This window comes from Capricornis sumatraensis, chromosome 17 (genome assembly GCF_032405125.1).
Source record: "Capricornis sumatraensis isolate serow.1 chromosome 17, serow.2, whole genome shotgun sequence".
NCBI lineage: Eukaryota > Metazoa > Chordata > Mammalia > Artiodactyla > Bovidae > Capricornis > Capricornis sumatraensis.
This window is the reverse complement of record NC_091085.1, coordinates 76986450-77005768: the sequence shown is the minus strand read 5'-3', so window position 1 is coordinate 77005768 and position 19319 is coordinate 76986450. Positions and strand designations below refer to the sequence as shown.

General features: G+C 55.9%; 1 protein-coding gene across 9 annotated transcripts in view; it reads right to left on the bottom strand.

Annotated features, from left to right (window-relative positions):
* Positions 1-609: 609 nt before the first annotated feature.
* Positions 610-19319, bottom strand: part of DEPDC5 (DEP domain containing 5, GATOR1 subcomplex subunit) — a 76933-nt gene continuing 58223 nt past the window's right edge. For 4 of the 9 annotated variants that reach the window (XM_068990037.1, XM_068990038.1, XM_068990044.1 and 1 more), the window contains 11 exons: positions 17729-17794; positions 15042-15196; positions 12471-12548; positions 11963-12095; positions 10942-11050; positions 10050-10274; positions 7207-7376; positions 5805-5976; positions 3395-3455; positions 1050-1132; positions 610-947 (listed from right to left, as the gene is read on the bottom strand). In XM_068990037.1, coding sequence (XP_068846138.1) covers positions 655-947; positions 1050-1132; positions 3395-3455; positions 5805-5976; positions 7207-7376; positions 10050-10274; positions 10942-11050; positions 11963-12095; positions 12471-12548; positions 15042-15196; positions 17729-17794 — 1545 coding nt within the window. In that variant the 3' untranslated portion in view covers positions 610-654. The remainder of the gene's footprint in view (positions 948-1049; positions 1133-3394; positions 3456-5804; positions 5977-7206; positions 7377-10049; positions 10275-10941; positions 11051-11962; positions 12096-12470; positions 12549-15041; positions 15197-17728; positions 17795-19319) is intronic. The other 5 variants (XM_068990043.1, XM_068990039.1, XM_068990040.1 and 2 more) reach the window with 2 other exon arrangements.

Here is a 19319-nt window from a genome sequence, read left to right as displayed (position 1 = left end):
TGCCGCTCAGGTGTATTGGGGGCACCCCCTGCCCCTGGTGCAATCACCGAGCTGGGAAACGTCACCAGAACTCCCAGCCTCGGACCACCACCCTGTTCCCGATGGGCAGGAGCCAGGAGGCCCTTCTTTCCCTTCTCAGCTCAGAGACAACTTTCAGTGAACTCACAGCCACACACCCCAGGTGGATTCTGGAGTCCTCCCCAGCGTCCGCGGCCACGTCATCAGCCTCCTGGGCCCTGGGGACGGGGCATGACCGCCTGGCCCATGACCGCCCAGCCCAGGACGGGGTAGCTGCCGCCGGGGACCGGGCTGGGGACCGAGATGCCGCCCGGGGCACTTTATTCCCATTTCTGCTCTGTACAGGTATATACAGCTGTGTGAGCTTATGGTACATTATTTCACAAAATTCTACATCCTGTGAGCGCTCCTCCTGGGCGGGAAGCGGCAGATCCCACTCCAACAGACTGCGGATGCTCACGGGGCCGCCCTCCCGCCCGCTCCCGGGGCACAGAGGCTCCTGCAGCTTCCCTCCGGGAAGAGGATGGACACTGGTGGGGGACAAGCACCCCCACACCCCCCCCCCCACCGAGCCTGCCCAACTGTCCCCACCACGAGTCTCACGGGCAGGGGGACGCCAGCCCCAGCCCCCGCCCGTCATGGGGCGCTGGCGTGCATCTTCTCCAGGCAGCTGGCCCAGAAGGCCACCAGCCGGCTGTCGCGGTTGCCACAGAAGTCTGTGAAGTCCTTCAGCAGCCGGTCGGCGAACCTCTCGTCGCCGGTGGCGCTGGAGCGCCAGGTCTTGGTGAGCATGGTGTTGTAGGCCCAGTTGTAGCCCACGCGCTCCTCGCAGAACAGGGTCTGGCTGGCGGAGCTCGTGGAGTTGCGGCGCCGCCGCGGCTGCCCCGAGAACTTGCGCTTGGAGTAGGGCAGCTGCAGGAACACCGTCCCTGCGGGGACAGGGCCGGGTGGCGGTGCCGCCAGGAGGGAGGCAGGGGACCCCGGGCACAGCATCCTACCCCACCCTCCACACCGCGCCCGGGGCGCCTCACCTGTGACGTGGATGTACTGGGGCTTGTTCTCGGCCGGGAAGTTGAAAGCGGACGCAGAGTATTTATCTTGAACAAACCCAAACCTAAAGGAAGTTCAGGGCGACACGCTGCTGAGGACCTCCTGCGCCGGAGTGTGGCTGGCACGACCCCCAGGCGGCCCGGCCCGGGGAGAGGGGACCTGGAAAGTCTCCCAGTGGAGCGTCCCCTGCTTCTCTCCGTCCTCCCCGCTTCCCACCCTCCGCCCCGCCCACCTTCCCCCTCTGGGGAGCCGAGAGCCCCTCACCTGGCTGGCTCGCCTTTCTCCAGCCTTCATCCCCCCAGCCACCCCGCTCCATCACCCTGGCCCCCCCACCCCCGAGACCCTCAGCTCCCCGGGGCAGGCCCTCGTCTTCACTCCACTGAGCTGGCGGGCCTCACTCCTCTTCCTGTCTGGGCTCCTGCACTAAGCGCAGTTTCTCAATCAAGGCTTCGCGCTGAGCAATGCTAACTGGAGTCATTTTCCTTAAGGCGAGAAACACATGGGGCCGGCCTCGCTGCTCTGGAAACAGGCAGGAGGGGCTGCTTTCCATCCATGGCTGGTTCTGTGCCTGGTTTCTCTATTTCCACGAAGCGCATTCATCACAGCTCTGCCTGCCAAGCGTTGTGGAGGACGAGCTGGCGAGCGCGGCCCCTGCCCCGAGTTGAGGGGCTTATGAAACAAGGGCTGTGAGGAGGCAGCGCTGAGGCAGGCATGGTCCCGTCTCCTCTCCGGACTGAGCTCTGGGGAGGTGCTGTGCTGCACCCTCGGCAGAAGCTCCCGGTCTCACATGGGCACCTGACAGCTCTTTGTGGAAGGACACCTGAAGTCAGAAGCGTAGATTCAACCGACCGATCGGCCGCTTGCACCGTGAGCTCATCACCATCGGCCGGTTCTAGCACCTGTGGGCACAGCTCCAGAGTTCGCGCTTCCTCCTCTCAACTCTCCCATCAGGCTATCTACTCAGCGTGGATCAGCACTACCTGCTGACAAACTCGGCTGGGGTCTTCCTAACAGCAGCCACCGTCTCCTGGAGGCTCACTGGGTGACAGGAGTGTCAGGGAACCCCGCCAACAGCCCAGGAGAACACGAAGGCGGAGCAGCTCACGACTCCTCCACGGATGCTTGGTGGAGGGGTGGGCGGGGCAGAGGTGAGCCAGGCCTGTCTGCCTCTCGCCAAAGTCCTTTCGCACCAACCTCTTCACTCAACTGCCCCGAATTGTACACCCTCCTCCTGGGAGGAGGAAGTCAGGTCCCCAGCACTTATTTCACAGCCTTTACCAGGGATCAGAGACAAGGGCAGAGGAAGATCTAAGGCAGGCCTGGGCCGGTTTGGGTGGAGGAGGCTGAACGGTCTGGACTTCATCTTATGGTTGTGGGGTGTGTGCACAGTGGGGGTGTCTGTGCATGATGGGGTGTGTGTACACAGTGTGTGTGTGCATGGTAGGAGTGAGCATGGTGTCTGTGTGCACGGTGGGAGTGTGTGCACGGTGGGAGTGTGCACGGTGGGAGTGTGCATGGTGGGATGTGTGCACATGGTATGTGGGTATCTGTGTGCATGTGCACAGTGACTGTGTGCGTGCACAGTGGGGATGTGTGTCCACAGTGGGGATGTGTGTTCATGGTATGTGGGGGTGTGTATACATAGTGGAAGGGGTGTGTACAGTGAGGTCTGTGTGCATGGTGTGCATATGTGTACAGGGTGAGTGTGTGCACAGTGGTGTGTGCACAGTGGGTGTCTGTGTGCATGGCAGGGGTGTGTGTGTGCACGGTGGGGCTGGGACAGCGGAGGGCACCTGAACAAGGTGGTATGACCTAAACGCAGCACAGGAGGCTTTGATTGTCTATGGTTGACACAAGGCGGCCACCGGACACTGAGCTAGGGACATTCTGGAGACAGAGCTGGACTGGCCTGAGCCTAGGACAGGCCTCCCTTGGTACACATAGCAGGTCTCAGTAAGTAGCCACTGAATGTATCTATTGCTTGTTAAGTGTTCATTGTCTTCTCAACATGGGTCAAGGGGCTCCTGAAAAATTCTACGGGTTTTCATCTCCTGGCAAGTTTGGCTCTGGGTGGAGGCTGAAGAGACGGCTCTCTGCTCTCCCACCAACACGAATGAGAGGGAATCAGGCCTGAAAAACTGCAGCTCCAGGAACTGGCCAGGAGGTGCTCATCTCTGGAACCACGGCAGAGGGACCCGTAGGAGATACGCAGTAAACCCGTCCCTGGCAGCCTGGGTCTGTCTCCCAGGAAAGGGAACTGGACTAGCTTCACTGTTGGAGACGAACACTGAGGCCTCCCCGTGCTTCCTTCCTGCCAAGAACAAACCTGTGTGCAATGGCTTCCTGGAAAAGGTGCATTCGGTCCCAGTATGTTTCTGGTTCAAAGCCTGAAAGGAAAAAAAAGAACAAATGCTGAACTGCTGTTCCAAGGTTTGCAATCAGCCCTGGGTCCGGCCTCCGTGATCCCTTACTGCTCTTGGCAATTCTCCCTCCTTGAGCCCAAGCTCTGCTTTTCCAGCTTTCAGGAGGACTGGCCTCCACCCCAAGAAGGGACGTCCTAAAGAGAACGACAGCCTCCAAGCTCCATCAAGGTCTAGAGAGGGGAGGAACACAAGTCCTCAGCGACCAGTGTGAGCTGCCAGAACTTGCTATGAGACTCATTCTAATGAAGTCTGTGCCAAAAGCAGAAAGGAGCAGGATATTAAATCTAAGCAAAGGACAAGCTTTAAGTGCATGCTATTTGCTTCCGAGGAGAGAAAAACGATTTACCAATCTTCCAGTTTAGGGGTGGGGAAACTGAAGCAAATCAATATAAAAATCGTTTTTGGAAAAGTGATCAGCTGGGGAGGGGAGTGGAGTGGGGTATATGGGTGCCCGCCCCCACCGCCCACTTCATGCTGGGGCCTGGCTGGTGTGAGGAGAGGAGCAGGGCAAGGAGGTGGCAGGGCTGAGGCAGTTGTCACACAGCAGAGGCCATGGGCTGGGGCTGCTCTGGGGGTCAGGGTGCTGAGCACTAGCACAGCAAGCACTCAAGACGGCGTCCCAGAGGCCAGGGGAGCCTGCAGAGGCTTGACTGCTCTCTCCTTCTTTGGAATTTTATGTGTACGATAGATGTGAGGATTCTGGGTAACCAAAGAGCAAAAAAAAATAAAAGACTTTGGCTTTAGTTGGTAAAAACAAGACACAGCACATTCTCGTCATGTTTTTAAGATGTTGAATTCCTTATCAGAAGGGGAGAGAACAGGAGGAGAGATGGCACAGAAGCAAGAAAATCGATTTTCAGATTCAAGTCCTTATTTCTTTCAACTAGGATGCCTTTCTTTCAGCCGTAACCATGGCAACCAACAGAAGATGCTGGTCTTGCAGACTGGGTTACAACTGGCAGGGAAAACCATCAGCTCATACAGCAATGTCCTCCGGGACCAGCCCTGTGAGCACTCCTGCCCAGTTACAGCGAAGGTGGGAGACCCCAGAAGAGTCTTTGGATGGTGTGCGTGAAGATCTCGCCTTCTCTGCAACATATTAACAGCAGCAGTAGGAGGCAGTGCCTGGCTTAAAGTCATCAGACACGGATATAAACACCTGGCATTTCAGGACTGCAGAAAACGGTCCCTCTGCAGCCATCCCACAAGAGGCAACAAGAGCGCGGGGGGTGGGGGAATGTCATAAACTCTAAGGACCACGGGATCTATGGCCTCCAGGGTCATGCAGCTTGCCTGGATCCCCAGCTACTGCTGAAAACGTTGTGTCTGTACAAAAATGTCTTCCAAGATGTAAAAAACATACCGATGTATCTTCAGAACAAAAGCTCTTTGCACCCCGGCGTGGGGGTGGGGGAGAATGGTTCTCTGCCACCAACCATGCCATAGACTCACGAGAACTCGGGGAAAAGCACCTCCTTTGCCTCAAAGGTTTCTTCTTCCACACTGATAATTTCTACACCTAGGAAGCTAAAGGGCTCGGATGACCAGCAGTGACTCCAGCTTTTCCTTATAAAAAGGTCATCTGTGAGCTTATGGAACGCTTTGCAGGAGCTAACAATATGCTCATCACAGCGTGCTTGGTGATAGGAAGTCTGTGCTGTGTGAACACAGCTCACCCCTTGATCTGGGCACACCTGCCCCTGGAGCCAGGCGGGCGAGGCTGGCCCCGTGGGCTCCGTTCTGGGGGAGGGCTGGGCTCGGGGCCTCCGTCCTCCTTCTGCCCTGCCTCCCTGTGCCGTGGGACTGGAGCCCTCCAGGCGCTGAGGTGCCTCAGCCGTGCACTACAGCGCACCACGTCCTGCTCCACTTTCAGCGCCTCCCCTCTCCAGCCCTGCTGCGTGGAGCAGCAGGTGCAAGCCTCCCGCGCGGCTCAGCTTCCTGCCACCCAAGCCAGTCAGGCTGGAGCAGAGAGAGGAGGGCACGGGAGAGCCCAAACAGCGGCGCCCCTCCCACCCACCATGCTCTCCAGGCCACACGAGGGTCTTGCTGAGCTGGCAAGGCAGCTCTGGCCACCCCCACTTTAGAAACAAAGCCATTTGAGGCTCAGAGACATTAGGTGGCTTGTCCAGGGCTGGCCAGCCACTAAGTGAAGAAACCAGGATGAAACGCTGGTCCCTTGTCCAGAAGCCCCTCCTTTTCACCACCCACGAGAAGCTGAGCTCCCTCCTGGTGCCTTGGGGGGCAACCTTGGTGGGCAGGGCGGGGGGCGGGCTCTGTGCAGGTGACAGCCCTCGGGAGGGGGGTGCCTCTTACTGTCAAACAGGTGCTCGCTGCCCTCCTTGAGCAGGCAGCTGACGTTGAGTGGGATGAACAGCTGGGCCCGGAGCGGGTCGCCGTACAGGTAACTGGGCAGAGCAAAGGGCCCCTCCAAAACCGGCACCAGCAGAAAGCCACATGACGTAGCCTTGCGATGCCAACCCTGGACCTGGTGGGAAGCGCAGAAACACAGAGTCTCCTGTCATGCACAGCTTCTTTTTTTTTTTCCAAGCAGCATGCAGAATCTTAGCTTTCCGGACCAGGGATCGAACCCAAGCCCCACTGCAGTGGAAGTACTGAGTCTTAACCCCTGGACTTGCCAGGGAAATCCCACGTATGTTAACTTTTACGAAACAACGTTATTTAAAAAAAACCTTTCCCCCAAAATGAGGCAAAAGCAATTAAAAACCCAACTTATTTATACAGAAGATACACAGGTGACAGGAAATTCTCAGAAAATTATCTTAAAAAAAAAAAAAAAAAGTGACAGGGCCTCTACCTGCACAGAATGTCTCCACAGTACCAGTAAAGTGTCAGGGCAGGAGATGGACGTTCCAGAGAACAAGGGGAGGGTGGGAGAGAGGGTTACTTTTTGCTCTACACCAGGGATTCTCAACTGGGGGCAATGCCCCCCTCCCTGGGGACACTAGCAAAATCTGGAGACATTTTTGTTTGACACAGGAGGGGGTGCCACTGTGGGCAGAGACCAAGGATGCCGTTCAACTCCCTACAGTGCACAGGCCAGGCCCCTACTCCTGACAGAGAACACCCTATAGTGCACAGGCCAGGCCCCCTGCTCCTGACAGAGAACACCCTACAGTGCACAGGCCAGGCCCCTACTCCTGACAGAGAACACCCTACAGTGCACAGGCCAGGCCCCTACTCCTGACAGAGAACACCCTACAGTGCACAGGCCAGGCCCCCTGCTCCTGACAGAGAACACCCTACAGTGCACAGGCCAGGCCCCTACTCCTGACAGAGAACACCCTACAGTGCACAGGCCAGGCCCCTGCTCCTGACAGAGAACACCCTACAGTGCACAGGCCAGGCCCCTACTCCTGACAGAGAACACCCTACAGTGCATAGGCCAGGCCCCCTGCTCCTGACAGAGAACACCCTACAGTGCACAGGCCAGGCCCCTACTCCTGACAGAGAACACCCTACAGTGCACAGGCCAGGCCCCCTGCTCCTGACAGAGAACACCCGTCCTACACGTCAGGAGCCCCAAGGCTCAGACACTCCCTGATCGACACCTTTTCCAACTGTTTGAATTCTTGACAGTTTAATTTTTTGAGAGAGGCTGTTGCAATGGTCCAGGTGAAGGTAACAGGAGCCTGAACCGAGAACAGTTGTTTAAGGGAGGATCCCTACACAGACCCGACCACACCCAGGGGCTCACCATCTCAAAGAGCACGGCGGCGGTCACAGCCATCCAGTGCAGCTTGATCTCGAAGGCCGCGTTCAGAGAGAAGTTGCCGTGGTAGTAACAGCTGCACCACTCCAGCCGGTCCGTGCGGTTGTTCACGTCCACGTCCAGGGTCACGGTCCTCTGCTCCGGGACAGTGGCGGCTGCGTCAGCACGCAGGCCAGCGGGTGCCCAGGGGAGGGAAAGGAAGGCGGGGGTGAGGAGGAGGAGCAAGCAACTGAGCGCATCGCCGTGCAACTGCAGGGTCTAGACGCTTCCTGGAGGCCGTCTAGTCCAGGGCTCGGCAAGTGTATGCTATGAAGGTCCAGGTATTAAGCATTTTAGGTTGTGCAGCTATAAAGTCTCTGTTCTCACTACTCAGTGCTGCTGGTAAGAGTGCAAAAGCAGCCAGACATTACCTAAATGAATGAGCACACCATGTTCCAATAAAACTTTATTTACAAAAACAGGCAGATATTTTAGGGCAGTGAGACTACTCTGTGTGATACTATAATGGTGAGTGCTGCTGCGCTGTGCTAAGTTACTCTGGTCACGTCCAGCTCTTTGCGACCCTATGGATTGTGGACTGTAGCCCGCTAGGCTCCTCTGTCCATGGGCTCCTCCAGGCACGAACGCTGGAATGAGGTGCCCTGCCCTCCTCCAGGGGCTCTTCCTGACTCGAAGGCAGAACCCGCATCTCCTATGTCTCCTGCATTGCAAGGAGGGTTCTTCAGCACTAGTGCCACCCAGGAAGCCCCATAATGGTGAGCACATGTCGCTATACATTTGTCTGAACCCATAAAAGGCAGAACACCCAGAGCAGACTTTAAGGGAAGCCATGGACCTGGTTGATAATGATGTGCTGGTGTAGGGTCATTGACTGCAACAAACATCCCACTTCAGTGGGGATATGTCGATGGCAGGGGAGGCAGGGCGGGCAGGGAGTGTACGGAAACTCTGTCCTTTCTGCTCAATTTTGCTGTGAACCTAAAAGTGCTCTAAAGCCAAAGTTATTTTAAAACAAACAAATGAACAAATAGGCCTCTTTGTTCATAGCTTGCCTCCTCTAATCTAATCCAGCCCCAGATCTACAGATGGGGAAACAGCAGCCCATGGAGGGGAACTGTCCTGGCCAAGATCAGAGTCAGAACCTCAGCCAGGCTGAGCCCCAGATCTTCCGATTCCAGAGACCAAGCAGCCTAGACCAGAGTGAGGAGGGGGTATTGCTTTTTGGTTTCAACCCAGGAAGGCAATAGTTCTATAATCTTTTCTCAAGAAATGGAAACTCTTACTGAAATCTAACGCTCTGTCCTAAGCTTCCCAAGTAGCCCTAGTGGTAAAGAACCCTCCTCAATGCAGGAGACACGGGTTCGATCCCTGCGTTCAGAAGACCCCTCTGGAGAAGAAAATGGCAGCCCACTTCAATATTCTTGCCTGGAGAATCCCCATGGACAGAGGAGCCTAGTGGGCTACAGTCCATGGTGTCGCAAAGAGTCAGACATGAATGAGCACACAGATGCAATGCCCTGTCCCAGTGACTGGGTGCTGCCCACTGATGCTGGGTCAGCACCAAAGTAGCTCATCTGATCTGGGCTCCTGCTCACAAATCCTTCTCAACCAAGATGGCTGTTTTAGAGACGGGTCAGACGTAGAGTTCCTGACCAAAGGCCTGAAGCTGGCTCAGAAGTAAACAAAAGCCAGGGCTCTGGTCTGTCTTTCTGGGTGAGGCCAGACCTGGGGCTTCTGTAAACTGAGATCGGCCCTGTTTCCTCCCTCCCCCTCGAATCCAGCGGCACTTCTCCACGGGCAGCAGTCCACCCTAACAATCATGCGAGCTCTTGGAATAGTGTTTTCCCAGAAACCATGCACACGTGAAAGGTTCTGCCTAGTTCCAGAGTTATCGAACCCGACACCCAGGATGTTCCTGAAGAGCCTGTCAAGAACCAAGACAACAACACTTCTCCCAGAAGCAGAAACCCTGACAGAGGAGTAAGTGCAGCACACGGGGCCCTGCACCCGTGCCTGGGGGCCTTGGTGATGGGCGGTGCCCTGCCCCGACCGCTCACACAGGGCACTGGCCACGCTGGCTCTGAGTGACTCTGACGATCTGGAAACCAGCAAGGTTTCCATTCCACCAGGCAGGAACTCGAGTTAGCCGGGCACTTCCAGGCTACCAAGTACAAAGAGGAATTTCACTGGAGTCTGGGCTGTGTTATGTTTGTTCCCCTCCTTCTGGGGGGTTTTCAGGGTCTCTCCAACCTGCCTTTGAGGGGAATCTCATGACACCTTGCCTAGAACTCATATCTCAACTCATCAGTCTGGTTCTCAAAATCAGGTCACCACCATTCAATAAGCATGTATTCACCCCACCTTAGGGAAGGGTCCTGGGGTGCATGCCCCAAGGTAAGCACATTTAGTGGGGAGGACAGAGGGGAGGTCCACGCTCAGAGTGAGTGCCTGGAATGGACCACCTCTGAGACCCCTTCCTCTTCTGAGGTCCTGAGATGCTCTGGTAAGAGGACAGCCTCTGGCAGGGGTTAAACCAGCAGAGAACAGTCGCTCACACCCGGTGTCCTGACCCCCTGGGCAGAGTGACTACATGGTCTGGTCCATGCAGGACTAGCACCTGGCCTGACCTGCCGACTGCTGAGCCCTGCTGGTTGGCTGGGACAGTAACGCATGTGCCCCACTCAGCCGGCGGGAGCTGCACAGGAGCCTGCAGCGCTGACAGCCCCAGCGTGACAGTCACGGTGGCCCTAACCCTGGTTCCCACGGCATCGCCCTTCTGGCTGGCTACCTGTCAGGACTCCGCGGGCCCCACCGGCCCAGGCACCTACCCAAGAGCGCGGCGGCCTGGCTGCGGCCCCCGAAGCTGCGGCTGAAGGAGCTGTGCCTGCTGGCGTAGGAGGCTGGCCGGCTGGGCAGCCAGGGCAGCAGGAAGGCGGGGATCTCCGAGTGCAGGAGCTCCTCTGCCACGAAGGCCACCTCGAACCACTTGCGCTGGAAGCTGGCGAAGTCGTCCACTGCCATCGTGTGCCAGGTGGTGGGCTGCTGCACAGCCACTGCGGAGGACGGTGGGGGGCCCCTTAGCACGGCTGCTCGTGTTCTCTCACCGATTCACGCCTGATGCAGTGAATCTGAAAACACAGCGCTAAGAAGCCAGCCATGAAAGGCTGTGGAGGGCATGAGGCCACTTGGGTAGAAATGTCCAGAACGCGCCAGCCTTTAGAGACGGACAGCTGACTGGTGGCCAGAGCCTGGGCGAGGCAGAGTTTGGGAGGGAGCACCCATGAGAATGGAGTTTCCCTTCAGGGTGATGGAAAGGTCACGGAACTAGACAGAGGTGGTGGCTACGCGCCACTGCGAGCCCTATGTGCCACTGAACTGGCCCCTGTAAAATGCTTAGTTTGGGGGAACTTCCCAGTGGTTCAGTGGTTAGGCACTTTCACAGTGGTGGTCCTAGGTTCAACCCTTGATCAGGGAACCAAGACACCACAAGCCACGTGGCATGACCAAAAATAAAAAGGCAAAAATAAATAAAATGGCTAGTTTCATGTTGTGTGACCTCTATTTCAATTAAAAAACTGTTTTATCCTCCAGTGATGCTCAAAGTAAGTACAGATGTTCAGGGAGGCTGACATGTCCATCAACCGAGGGGACGGCGTCCCTGTAGTTTGAGGGGGCACATCGCCAGGAAATACCTGCTTCGTAGGCCATAGTCAGCCTCACCTCGCTCAGGATCTCTGTCCATTACGATCTTGTAGAAATAGAAGCCGTAGATGAAGGTCCGCCAGGCTTCGCCAGAGGCGTGTGTGATGAGCTGCTCTTCTAGCATTTTCTAGAAGGAGAGTCAGCGAAGCTCTGAAATTCCTGCAGGGGAACCCCTCAGACCCCACTCTCCTCCCCATCAGCTATATCGGTTGCACTGTGTTAAACGCTGTGCCTGATACAGATTACATTATAAAACTCAAACTCATAATACAGTGTCATTAGATATTTCAAACACACACACAAGTACAAAGAAAATCCAGGTCATACCATCAGCCACCTTCGACTAATTTAACTTTTCGCTACACAGACTTAAGAGATTTTTGTTTAAGATCCTGCAAGCCATGCAGCGGAGCCAAAGGAAACTAAACAAAACTCTAAGATCTCTACGGATTCTCCCAGGTCTCACTCCCTTCCTCTCTATCCAGAAATAAATGGCTAGGGTGATATAATTCTCATGTATGTCTTTAATAATTTCACTATACGGACACATGTCGATCAAATGTCACTGATTCTCCGTGGGGGCCTCAGTGTGGACAGGACGGTGTGCACTGAGCTTTCCCTTGCCCACTTTTCGAGTTTTATCCCAGTTCAGAACAACGTCATTAAATTCAGCGAGGGCTGGCTCAGTGCCTACCACGTGCCAAGCAATACTCGGGCACCGGGGACGTGGAAACACCTGGTCGGAGCAGCCCTGTTCGCAAGGGGCCCGGTCGGGGCAGAGGATGAACGGGATGCACAGAGACCACACTCGGCTGTGCCCGGCGCTCTGGGAAGCGCAGGGGGCCAGGAGGGCGCTGAGGCAGAGACAGGGCTTGGCCTGGGCACTCTTCACGGGATTCCCCCCGAGGATCAGAAGCACAGAGTCTGCCCAGAACACCTCAGTGCACACGGCAGATCCTGCCTCACATTTAAGTCAGGTACAGAAGTGCCTTTCAAAGCAAGACGGGCCCGCGACGCCCCGCCCGGCCCGCGGTCTCACCTGCATGATGTCGACGGCCATGGCCTGCGTCTGCACCCCCTCCACGGTGTTCACCAGCCAGTGCACCACCTCCGCGCTGATGAAGCAGCTCGGCGACAGGCCCTTCTGCTCAGGGAGCAGCTGGACACCTGTCCTGAGTTCCAAGGAGGCAACAAGGAGAGAGAGAAGGTAGAAAAAGAGGAGGCTCCCCCACGGAAGTGAGGACCCTCACAGTGCAATCTCTCCCCACGCTTCCCAGACCCAGAGAAATCCCTGCGGCGGGACACAGGAAGGTGTGAGAGGGGAAAGGAGAACGGGGAGGGGGAGACCTGGCCTTCAGAATACCTGTGACTCAACCACTGTAGTCCCGCTTTACAAACACGGTAACAGGGCTCAGAGAGGCCAAGTAACTTGCCCAAGGCCACACAGCTGTTGAGGAGTCAGGTATAAACCCTCCAAACCCCACTACCTGAGCAGTACCCTGGGTCACGCCATGGGAACTTCTGACCCCCTGCATTCAGCCACTTACGAGGGGTGCTTCATGGCCTCCAGGATCTCCACCAGGGTGGAGGAAGATGTCAGAGAGCTGGCCGCCAGTTGCTGAGCGCTGCAAACAGAAGGAAGCCAGGACGATCTGGACACTGAAGACACTGAAGCAAAGTCCGGACAGCTACCTCCTAGGGATATCTCAGAGGGGCTGTCCTGCTTCCAAAGCGTGCGTGTGTGTGTGTGTTAGTCGCTCAGTCGTGTCCAGCTCTTTGCGACCCCATTTACTGTAGCCCGCCAAGATCCTCTGTCCATGGAATTCTCCAGGCAGGAATACCGGAGTGGGTTGCCATTTCCTTCTCCAGGAGATCGTCCCAACCCAGGGATCAAACACCGCAGGCAGATTCTTTTCCATCTGAGCCACAAGGGAAGCCCTTTCCAAATAAGTGTGTGTATATATATATATATATATATGTCTTTAAACCCCATCCTTGGGTCCCTGTGACCCCCAGGGACTATATAAACATCATGGTTGCCCTCAGGCTGGGCTGGTTGGATTGATCTGATAAACCTATCTGTGGGGCAGAAATAGAGACTCAGACCTACAGAGCAGACTTACAGACCCAGCTGGGGCCGAAGAGGGTGGGATGAATTGAGACAGTAGCTGAAATATACACAGTACCACATGTGAAATACTCAGCTAGCTAAAGGGCAGGTGCTCTATCACACAGAAAGCTCAACCTGGTGCTCTGACAATCTAGAGGGGTGTGGTGGGAGGGCGCTTCAAGAGGGAGGGGACATGGGTATACCTATGACTGACTCACATGGCTGTAGGGCAGACACCAACACAACATTGTAAAGCAACTATCCTCCCACTAAACAAACTTATTTAAAAAAAAAAAAGAATTCAAAGTGGTTTTGTGTCCTGACTGGCTTCCTTTAACAAGCATCTCCCCTATGAACAATTTATGTCAGGCCTGACCACTTCCAAGATATTTCCCTGGAGGGAAGCTCTGGGCCTCCCACATATCACACCCTTCTCCCCTGGTGCCTCAGCGGTAAAGAATCTGCCCGCAGTGTGGGAGCTGCAGGAGACGAGGGTTCGATCCCTGGGCTGGGAAGGTCCCTTGGAGGAGGGCATGGCAACCCACTCCAGTATTCTTGCCTGGAGAATCCCCATGGACAGAGAAGAGCCTGGTGCGCTACAGTCCATGGGGTCGCAAAGAGTCGGACTTGACTGAGCGACTTAGCACACACACAAGGACTAGGTACTGTGGTCAGAGCACGGGGGACAGAACCCCACGGTCATCACCACCAGTGGGAGGGCCTCTGGTTTTGCTTGGCTTCAGTTTCCTCATCTAAAAACTGGGGAGGACACTGTTCCTGTCCTCCAGGGTTGCTGGGAGGTTAACATGTATAAATACTGAGCATGGACTGACGCCCACCAGGTCCAAAACGGTCAATGACACTAAACACGACAGTAACAGCCACCCTTTGGAACTTGGAGACGTGAAAGACGCTGGTGAAGGGGACTTCCCTGGCAGTCCAGTAGTTAAGACTCCGAGCTTTCAGTGTACAAGGCACAGGTTCGATCCCTGGTTGGGAACCGAGATCCCACATGCCACATGGTACGGCCCCCCAAAAAAAGAACTGGCGAAGGTCAAAGAGCCAGGAGGCATCAAGGGTCCACATCTGAATCCTGTCTGCCTGCTCCCAGCGCCCAGAGCTTCCCATCACCTGCTGCGCGAGTTCTTCCTTGAAGATATGACGGATCATAAAGATGCTGAATACTCAGCAACTAAACCCAGGTCCCTGGGCACAGGACACACAGGCACAGGCCACACCAAACCTGGGGCTTATCCAGAAGCTCCTTAACCCCCACCCCCTCCCCAGGTGTCCCTGTCTTGGCCTCCTCTTCCTACTCGGCGGGTCCGGGACCCACCGGAGCATTTCAGAACCTCAGACATTAAAGAAGCCTTTAAAGAAAGACCCTGGAAGTGAACTTCCTTCCGATACCTGAGTCCCTGAGACAAGCGTTTGGACAGAGGCCACTCTGTCATGCGAACATCATCAGCGGCAGAGAGCTTGGTTCCCTGAGGCAGGACCAGCTGCCTGGGGCTCTATGCCGTGAGATGGAGTGTGTTCTCTGTAATTCAGCCAGGCGTTCTGACTCGTGTCTGTCCTGGCCTTCTCCAGCCTAGACATTCCTAGTTCCTCTTCCAAAAGCAGAAGAGAACCTGCTGTTCTACCCTCGTGAGCAACAAGGAAGCAGAAATGTGCATGCCTTTCCTGTGCCCTGGACAGCAGGAGCTGAAGGGTCCACCAGCCTTGGTTGGGGACATGGGCCTGGAGAGACGAGAGGCCCAGACGAGCCCAGCTCCCACACAGCGCCTGATGCTGTGGTGTCTCTACAGGAGTCTGTGAGGAGGGCAGGGCACGGACCACCAGCCCCGTCGGAAGGTGCCAGTGAGGACTGACTGGTCTGGGCTCCCAGACATAACTCGTAGCCGAGTTAGAACTCGGGCCCGAGATCCAGACCCCCGGCCCCTGCGGCCTCTGAGGTCAGAGCGTCCCCACCGCCCAGGAGCACAAGTGTGGTCTTCCTGAGTCTCACCCGCTATCGCTGGAGTTGGCGGAGGGGAAGCACTGTTCCCCCAAGCTCTGCGAGTTCCCGAAGGTCTGGCTGTTGCCCCTGTCCACGGACTGGCCTGTGCTCACCCCCAAGCTGCTGCCGTCCAGCACTGGGGCGGCCGTCTGGTCCAGAGACACCTGCAGGAGATTTAAGAGTTAACGCCAAAAGCCAAAAACCTTTCAGGCTGTTCACGTGTGCGGTCCTCCCTGTCCCTCTCCTTCCCAGTCCCCGCTGGTCCCTGGGGGCGGTGCTGAGGCATCCAGGGGCCACCCCCCACCAGGCGTGCACCCTCTCCCATCAGAGTAGGGGGGGCCCACGCACCCCAAACCGCGGCCACGGGCGGCCGCTGCGCACAGCAAACCCTCCAGACCAGCACCTGACTCAACCCGCAAGGCCTACACTAGAGAAGATCCCCAGAGCGGGAGTGAAGGGGCCGGTGTTGTCCCCCAGGGCTGGGAGGAGGGAGACAGCAGAGACAAGCAGCTCCACCCCTCAGCCCTATCCTCCTCACCCACGTCCGTCCTGGGCACCATCAGTCTTCCCGTTTGTCCAGGTTCACACCTCAGGCACATCTGAAGCTCCCTTCTCCCGCTTCACCCCTTAAGGAGAGGCCTCATCCTGTGGCCTCCCCTCTGCTGACTCCCAGGGCCCACCAGATGTGCCCATGAACCACCCAGCTCCCCGACCCCACCCCCCACACACCCTACCTGCGAGCACTCCAGCTTCACCCTCTTAAAGGACAATTCTAACCCCATCACTCCGCTACCCTGACATCTTTCCAGTCTCTCCACAAGCTATCGGACTGAGACCCGACTCGCAAAACCGGGGGCTTCCGCACACACCCCCCCCATACCCATGGCTGCGTTTCCAGCAGGGTCAACCCCGGTGTTCAGTCCTGTCTGTGTGCCCCGCCGGGACGCCCTTCCCCACCAATGTGGGCTACAAACGCTGCGTTCCAAGCGCTGCTCCCTTGGTGAAACACTCCCTGACTCACTCTGGTCCCCGAACAGAAACCTGCTTTACTTTCGGTCTTGGACCCCTGCCTGGGGGCTGGTACACTTTGCTTCACATCATGGTTTTCTGTCTCATTCCCTTTAAACAGCCTGACGGGCAGGACTACAACCCCCCCCCCCCCACCCCACCTAGAGAGGCCACACCGGGCAGCGGACATCTGGAGAGAACGGCCAGCCTTCAAGAGCACTTCTGGCAAAATACAAGATGCCTGGTCTCTCTCACACGGGGTCTCGAGTACTTCCAGAAGAACAGTATCAGATACTCTATTAGATGATTAAAAAACATCACTCCTAAATAAAACAGAGCATCTCAACCACGGTACTGCTGCCATTAGGGTACTGCTGCCATAAGCCTTTGTTGTGGGAGCTTCCCAGCTGTCTCAGTGGTAGAGAACCCGCCTGCAATGCAGGAGACACAGGCTTAATTCCTGAGCAGGGAAGATCCCCTGGAGGAGGAATTGGCAACCCATTCCAGTATTCTTGCCTGAAGAATCCCATGGACAGAGGAGCCTGGCAGGCTACAGTCTTGGGGCCGCAAAGAGTGGCTGAGCACCCATGAAGCCTTGGCTGTGGAGACCGCCAGGTGCACGGTGGACACTCAGCAGCACCCCTGGCTTCTGCTCACCAGACGCTAGCCACGACCCCCTGAGCATCTCCCTCTGCTCCAGCTGGGACAGAAATGCCTCCAGGTATTACCAAAGGTCCCCCGGGAGACAGTCATCCCTGGTTCTGAAAGAACCAATTTGCTCTTCTACATCAGGCTCAATGAATTGCCAAAAAAAAAAAAAAAGGACCACATAGACTTTGCCAGCCCCATAAATACACAGAGAAACGTAGCGAGAGGCAGCTTGCAATTACCAACCACCATCTGCCCTCAACCAGCAAGACTTAGGAAGAGGTGTCACGCCATGAAACTAAGTTAGAAGCTAATGGAGGGGACCAGACCCAGCTCTCTGGCACAGGTGCCCCTTCTGGGCCTCTCTGTGGGTTATCTCTTGTCTACCGCTCCTGAGTCAGAACCCCACCACCAGCCCACACCAGGATGTGGTTAAAGAGTTATCTTCTAAATCAGAAGTTGGCAAATATCTTCTGTCAAGGACCAGATGGTAATTATTTTAGGCTTTGTGGGCTATAAGGCCTGTTGGAACTGCTCAACTCTGCATGAAAAAGCACAAAAGCAACCATCAATGATGCGAATGAAGGGGTGTGGCTGTGTTTCGATAATACTTTATTGACAAAAGCAGATGGTGGGCCAGACTAGTGTTTGTACGATTACATGGTTAATCAATATAAAATAACAAGTTAAAAAAGATAAAACCTCCCCTGCCCTTATGATGCTTACCAGGAAAAAAAATAAAAGAGTTCAGCCTTTAAGTCAGGTTGCTACATCATACGGACAAAAACACCTGAAGGGGAAGATGCGACCATGTGGCTGAGTCAGTGGCAATCACGTGGGCAAAGACGGGGACACTGATACCCCTTTGTCGCTACCAACAGAAGGTACTGCATCTCCAAGATCAAATTCAATTTCAGCTGCCCCTCAAACTCGGCTTCAGCCCAATTCCAGGTGTTTTCAGCACCGAGCTGAAGGCCAGGTCAAGGCTTCAACTGACAGACAGGCATGCATGGGCTGCAGGGCCCTGGGGTTGGACTGACCTGCGGGTAGAAGGCGGATGATGCTGTGCGCGGGCTGCGGACAAACTCCATAAAGAAGGCCCCGTCCTGAGGTCAGAGCAGCAGGAAGCGGCGGCAGGTGCGAGGGGGTGGAGGATGGCACGTGGCCCAGCGTGAACCATTGCAGGAGGAGGAAGGGGCGAAGGGAAAACCAAAAACCAGGAGGGAAGGAGAGAAAGAAGGGCACATGAAGGGAAAAGGGGAAGAGAGAGAGACGAGAGAGACCCATCCACCCAGGAGGAGGATATCCAGATGCAAAGCGTTAGCAGAAACCCACACCTTCCCAGGCAGAGCATCCCAGCCATGTAGGTGCAGCACCTGGGGGAAGGTGTGTCCAAGCGCCTCAGGTCTCATCAGAGGCCAGCTTGGACGCCTGCATCCCCACATAGCTCTGAACGTCCTTCAGACCCATGCCGAGGGGACCGGAAGGCCGCAGGGCAGCTTGTGTGTCGGGGGGCACAGGGCAGGACTGGGGGCAGCGTCCTGGCCTGGTGGGGAGACCCCCAGATTTCTGGGCGATACATGGACACCTGAAGCTTGTGCTTCCACCTGTTACTAAACACGGCAGCAGATGAGAGAAGAGGATTCAGTGCAGGAAAAGTTCTTGCTAAATTTTCCAAGCGAACCAGGGACACAGAAGCAGCAGCACCTTCTCCTCTACTGGTTGTGTAACGACACCACGAAGCCGCTGAGACATTTATACTGTCAGACACGTGTGTGCTCACCAGGAGGGGCTCCTGGAGCGGCCTCCCCGCCATCCCTGAGAGGTTCAGGCTGCCGTGGACTTGAGACATAAACGGCAGAGAGAACTTTTCCAATCACATCTCCCTCCCTCCTTCCTTCTTAAGGTCAGGACATATCCTCTTGCCCCTTCAAAATCTTTGCACTTTTTAATGTCATCACTGAAATTTGGAAGTAGCACTCCATATACCTGAAGATCTCTGCTTGCCTACAACTTTTCTTTAATTCTAAAAGGAGAATCACTGAAGTATTTCACTGTCTGTTTTTACCAGGACTGCTGTCCTGGCCCATCAGCCACAACAAGCTCCAGTAACGAGCCGTGGAGACGCGCACGTGGGTACCCTCCACATGTCCTGACATGTAGGAGTCTCCCTGGAGACAGTGGCGGGCCGTCTCCTGACCCCTCTGCCTCCCCCGGACCACTCGGAAATCTACACCCGGCAGACCCATGTGTGGACTGCACTGTCTAGCCGGATGATGAGGGGAGTGCTGTGGACAACAGTCTCCCATTTGGTCACTGGCATATGTTAACCCTAATCCGTGCGGTTCTGTAGTCTCTCACTTCTCAGTACGGGCCCCACCCGGCTTCTAATCCTGTGGACAGCACACAGGCGTTTGTGTGTTCCCATGCTCTATTTGCGCCCCGCCTCTGCCAGAACACACAGAAGCGGAGATGCTGACGTGAGGCACCCATGAGGACAGATGAAAAGACTTCCTTCACTGACGGGTCGTTCCTGATGCACAAACTACACTGGGGACTGGACCCAGAGCCACTGTCTTAGAGGTGGGCTTGCAGAACAGCCTACAAAAAAATCTGGTCCCCTGGCTGTTC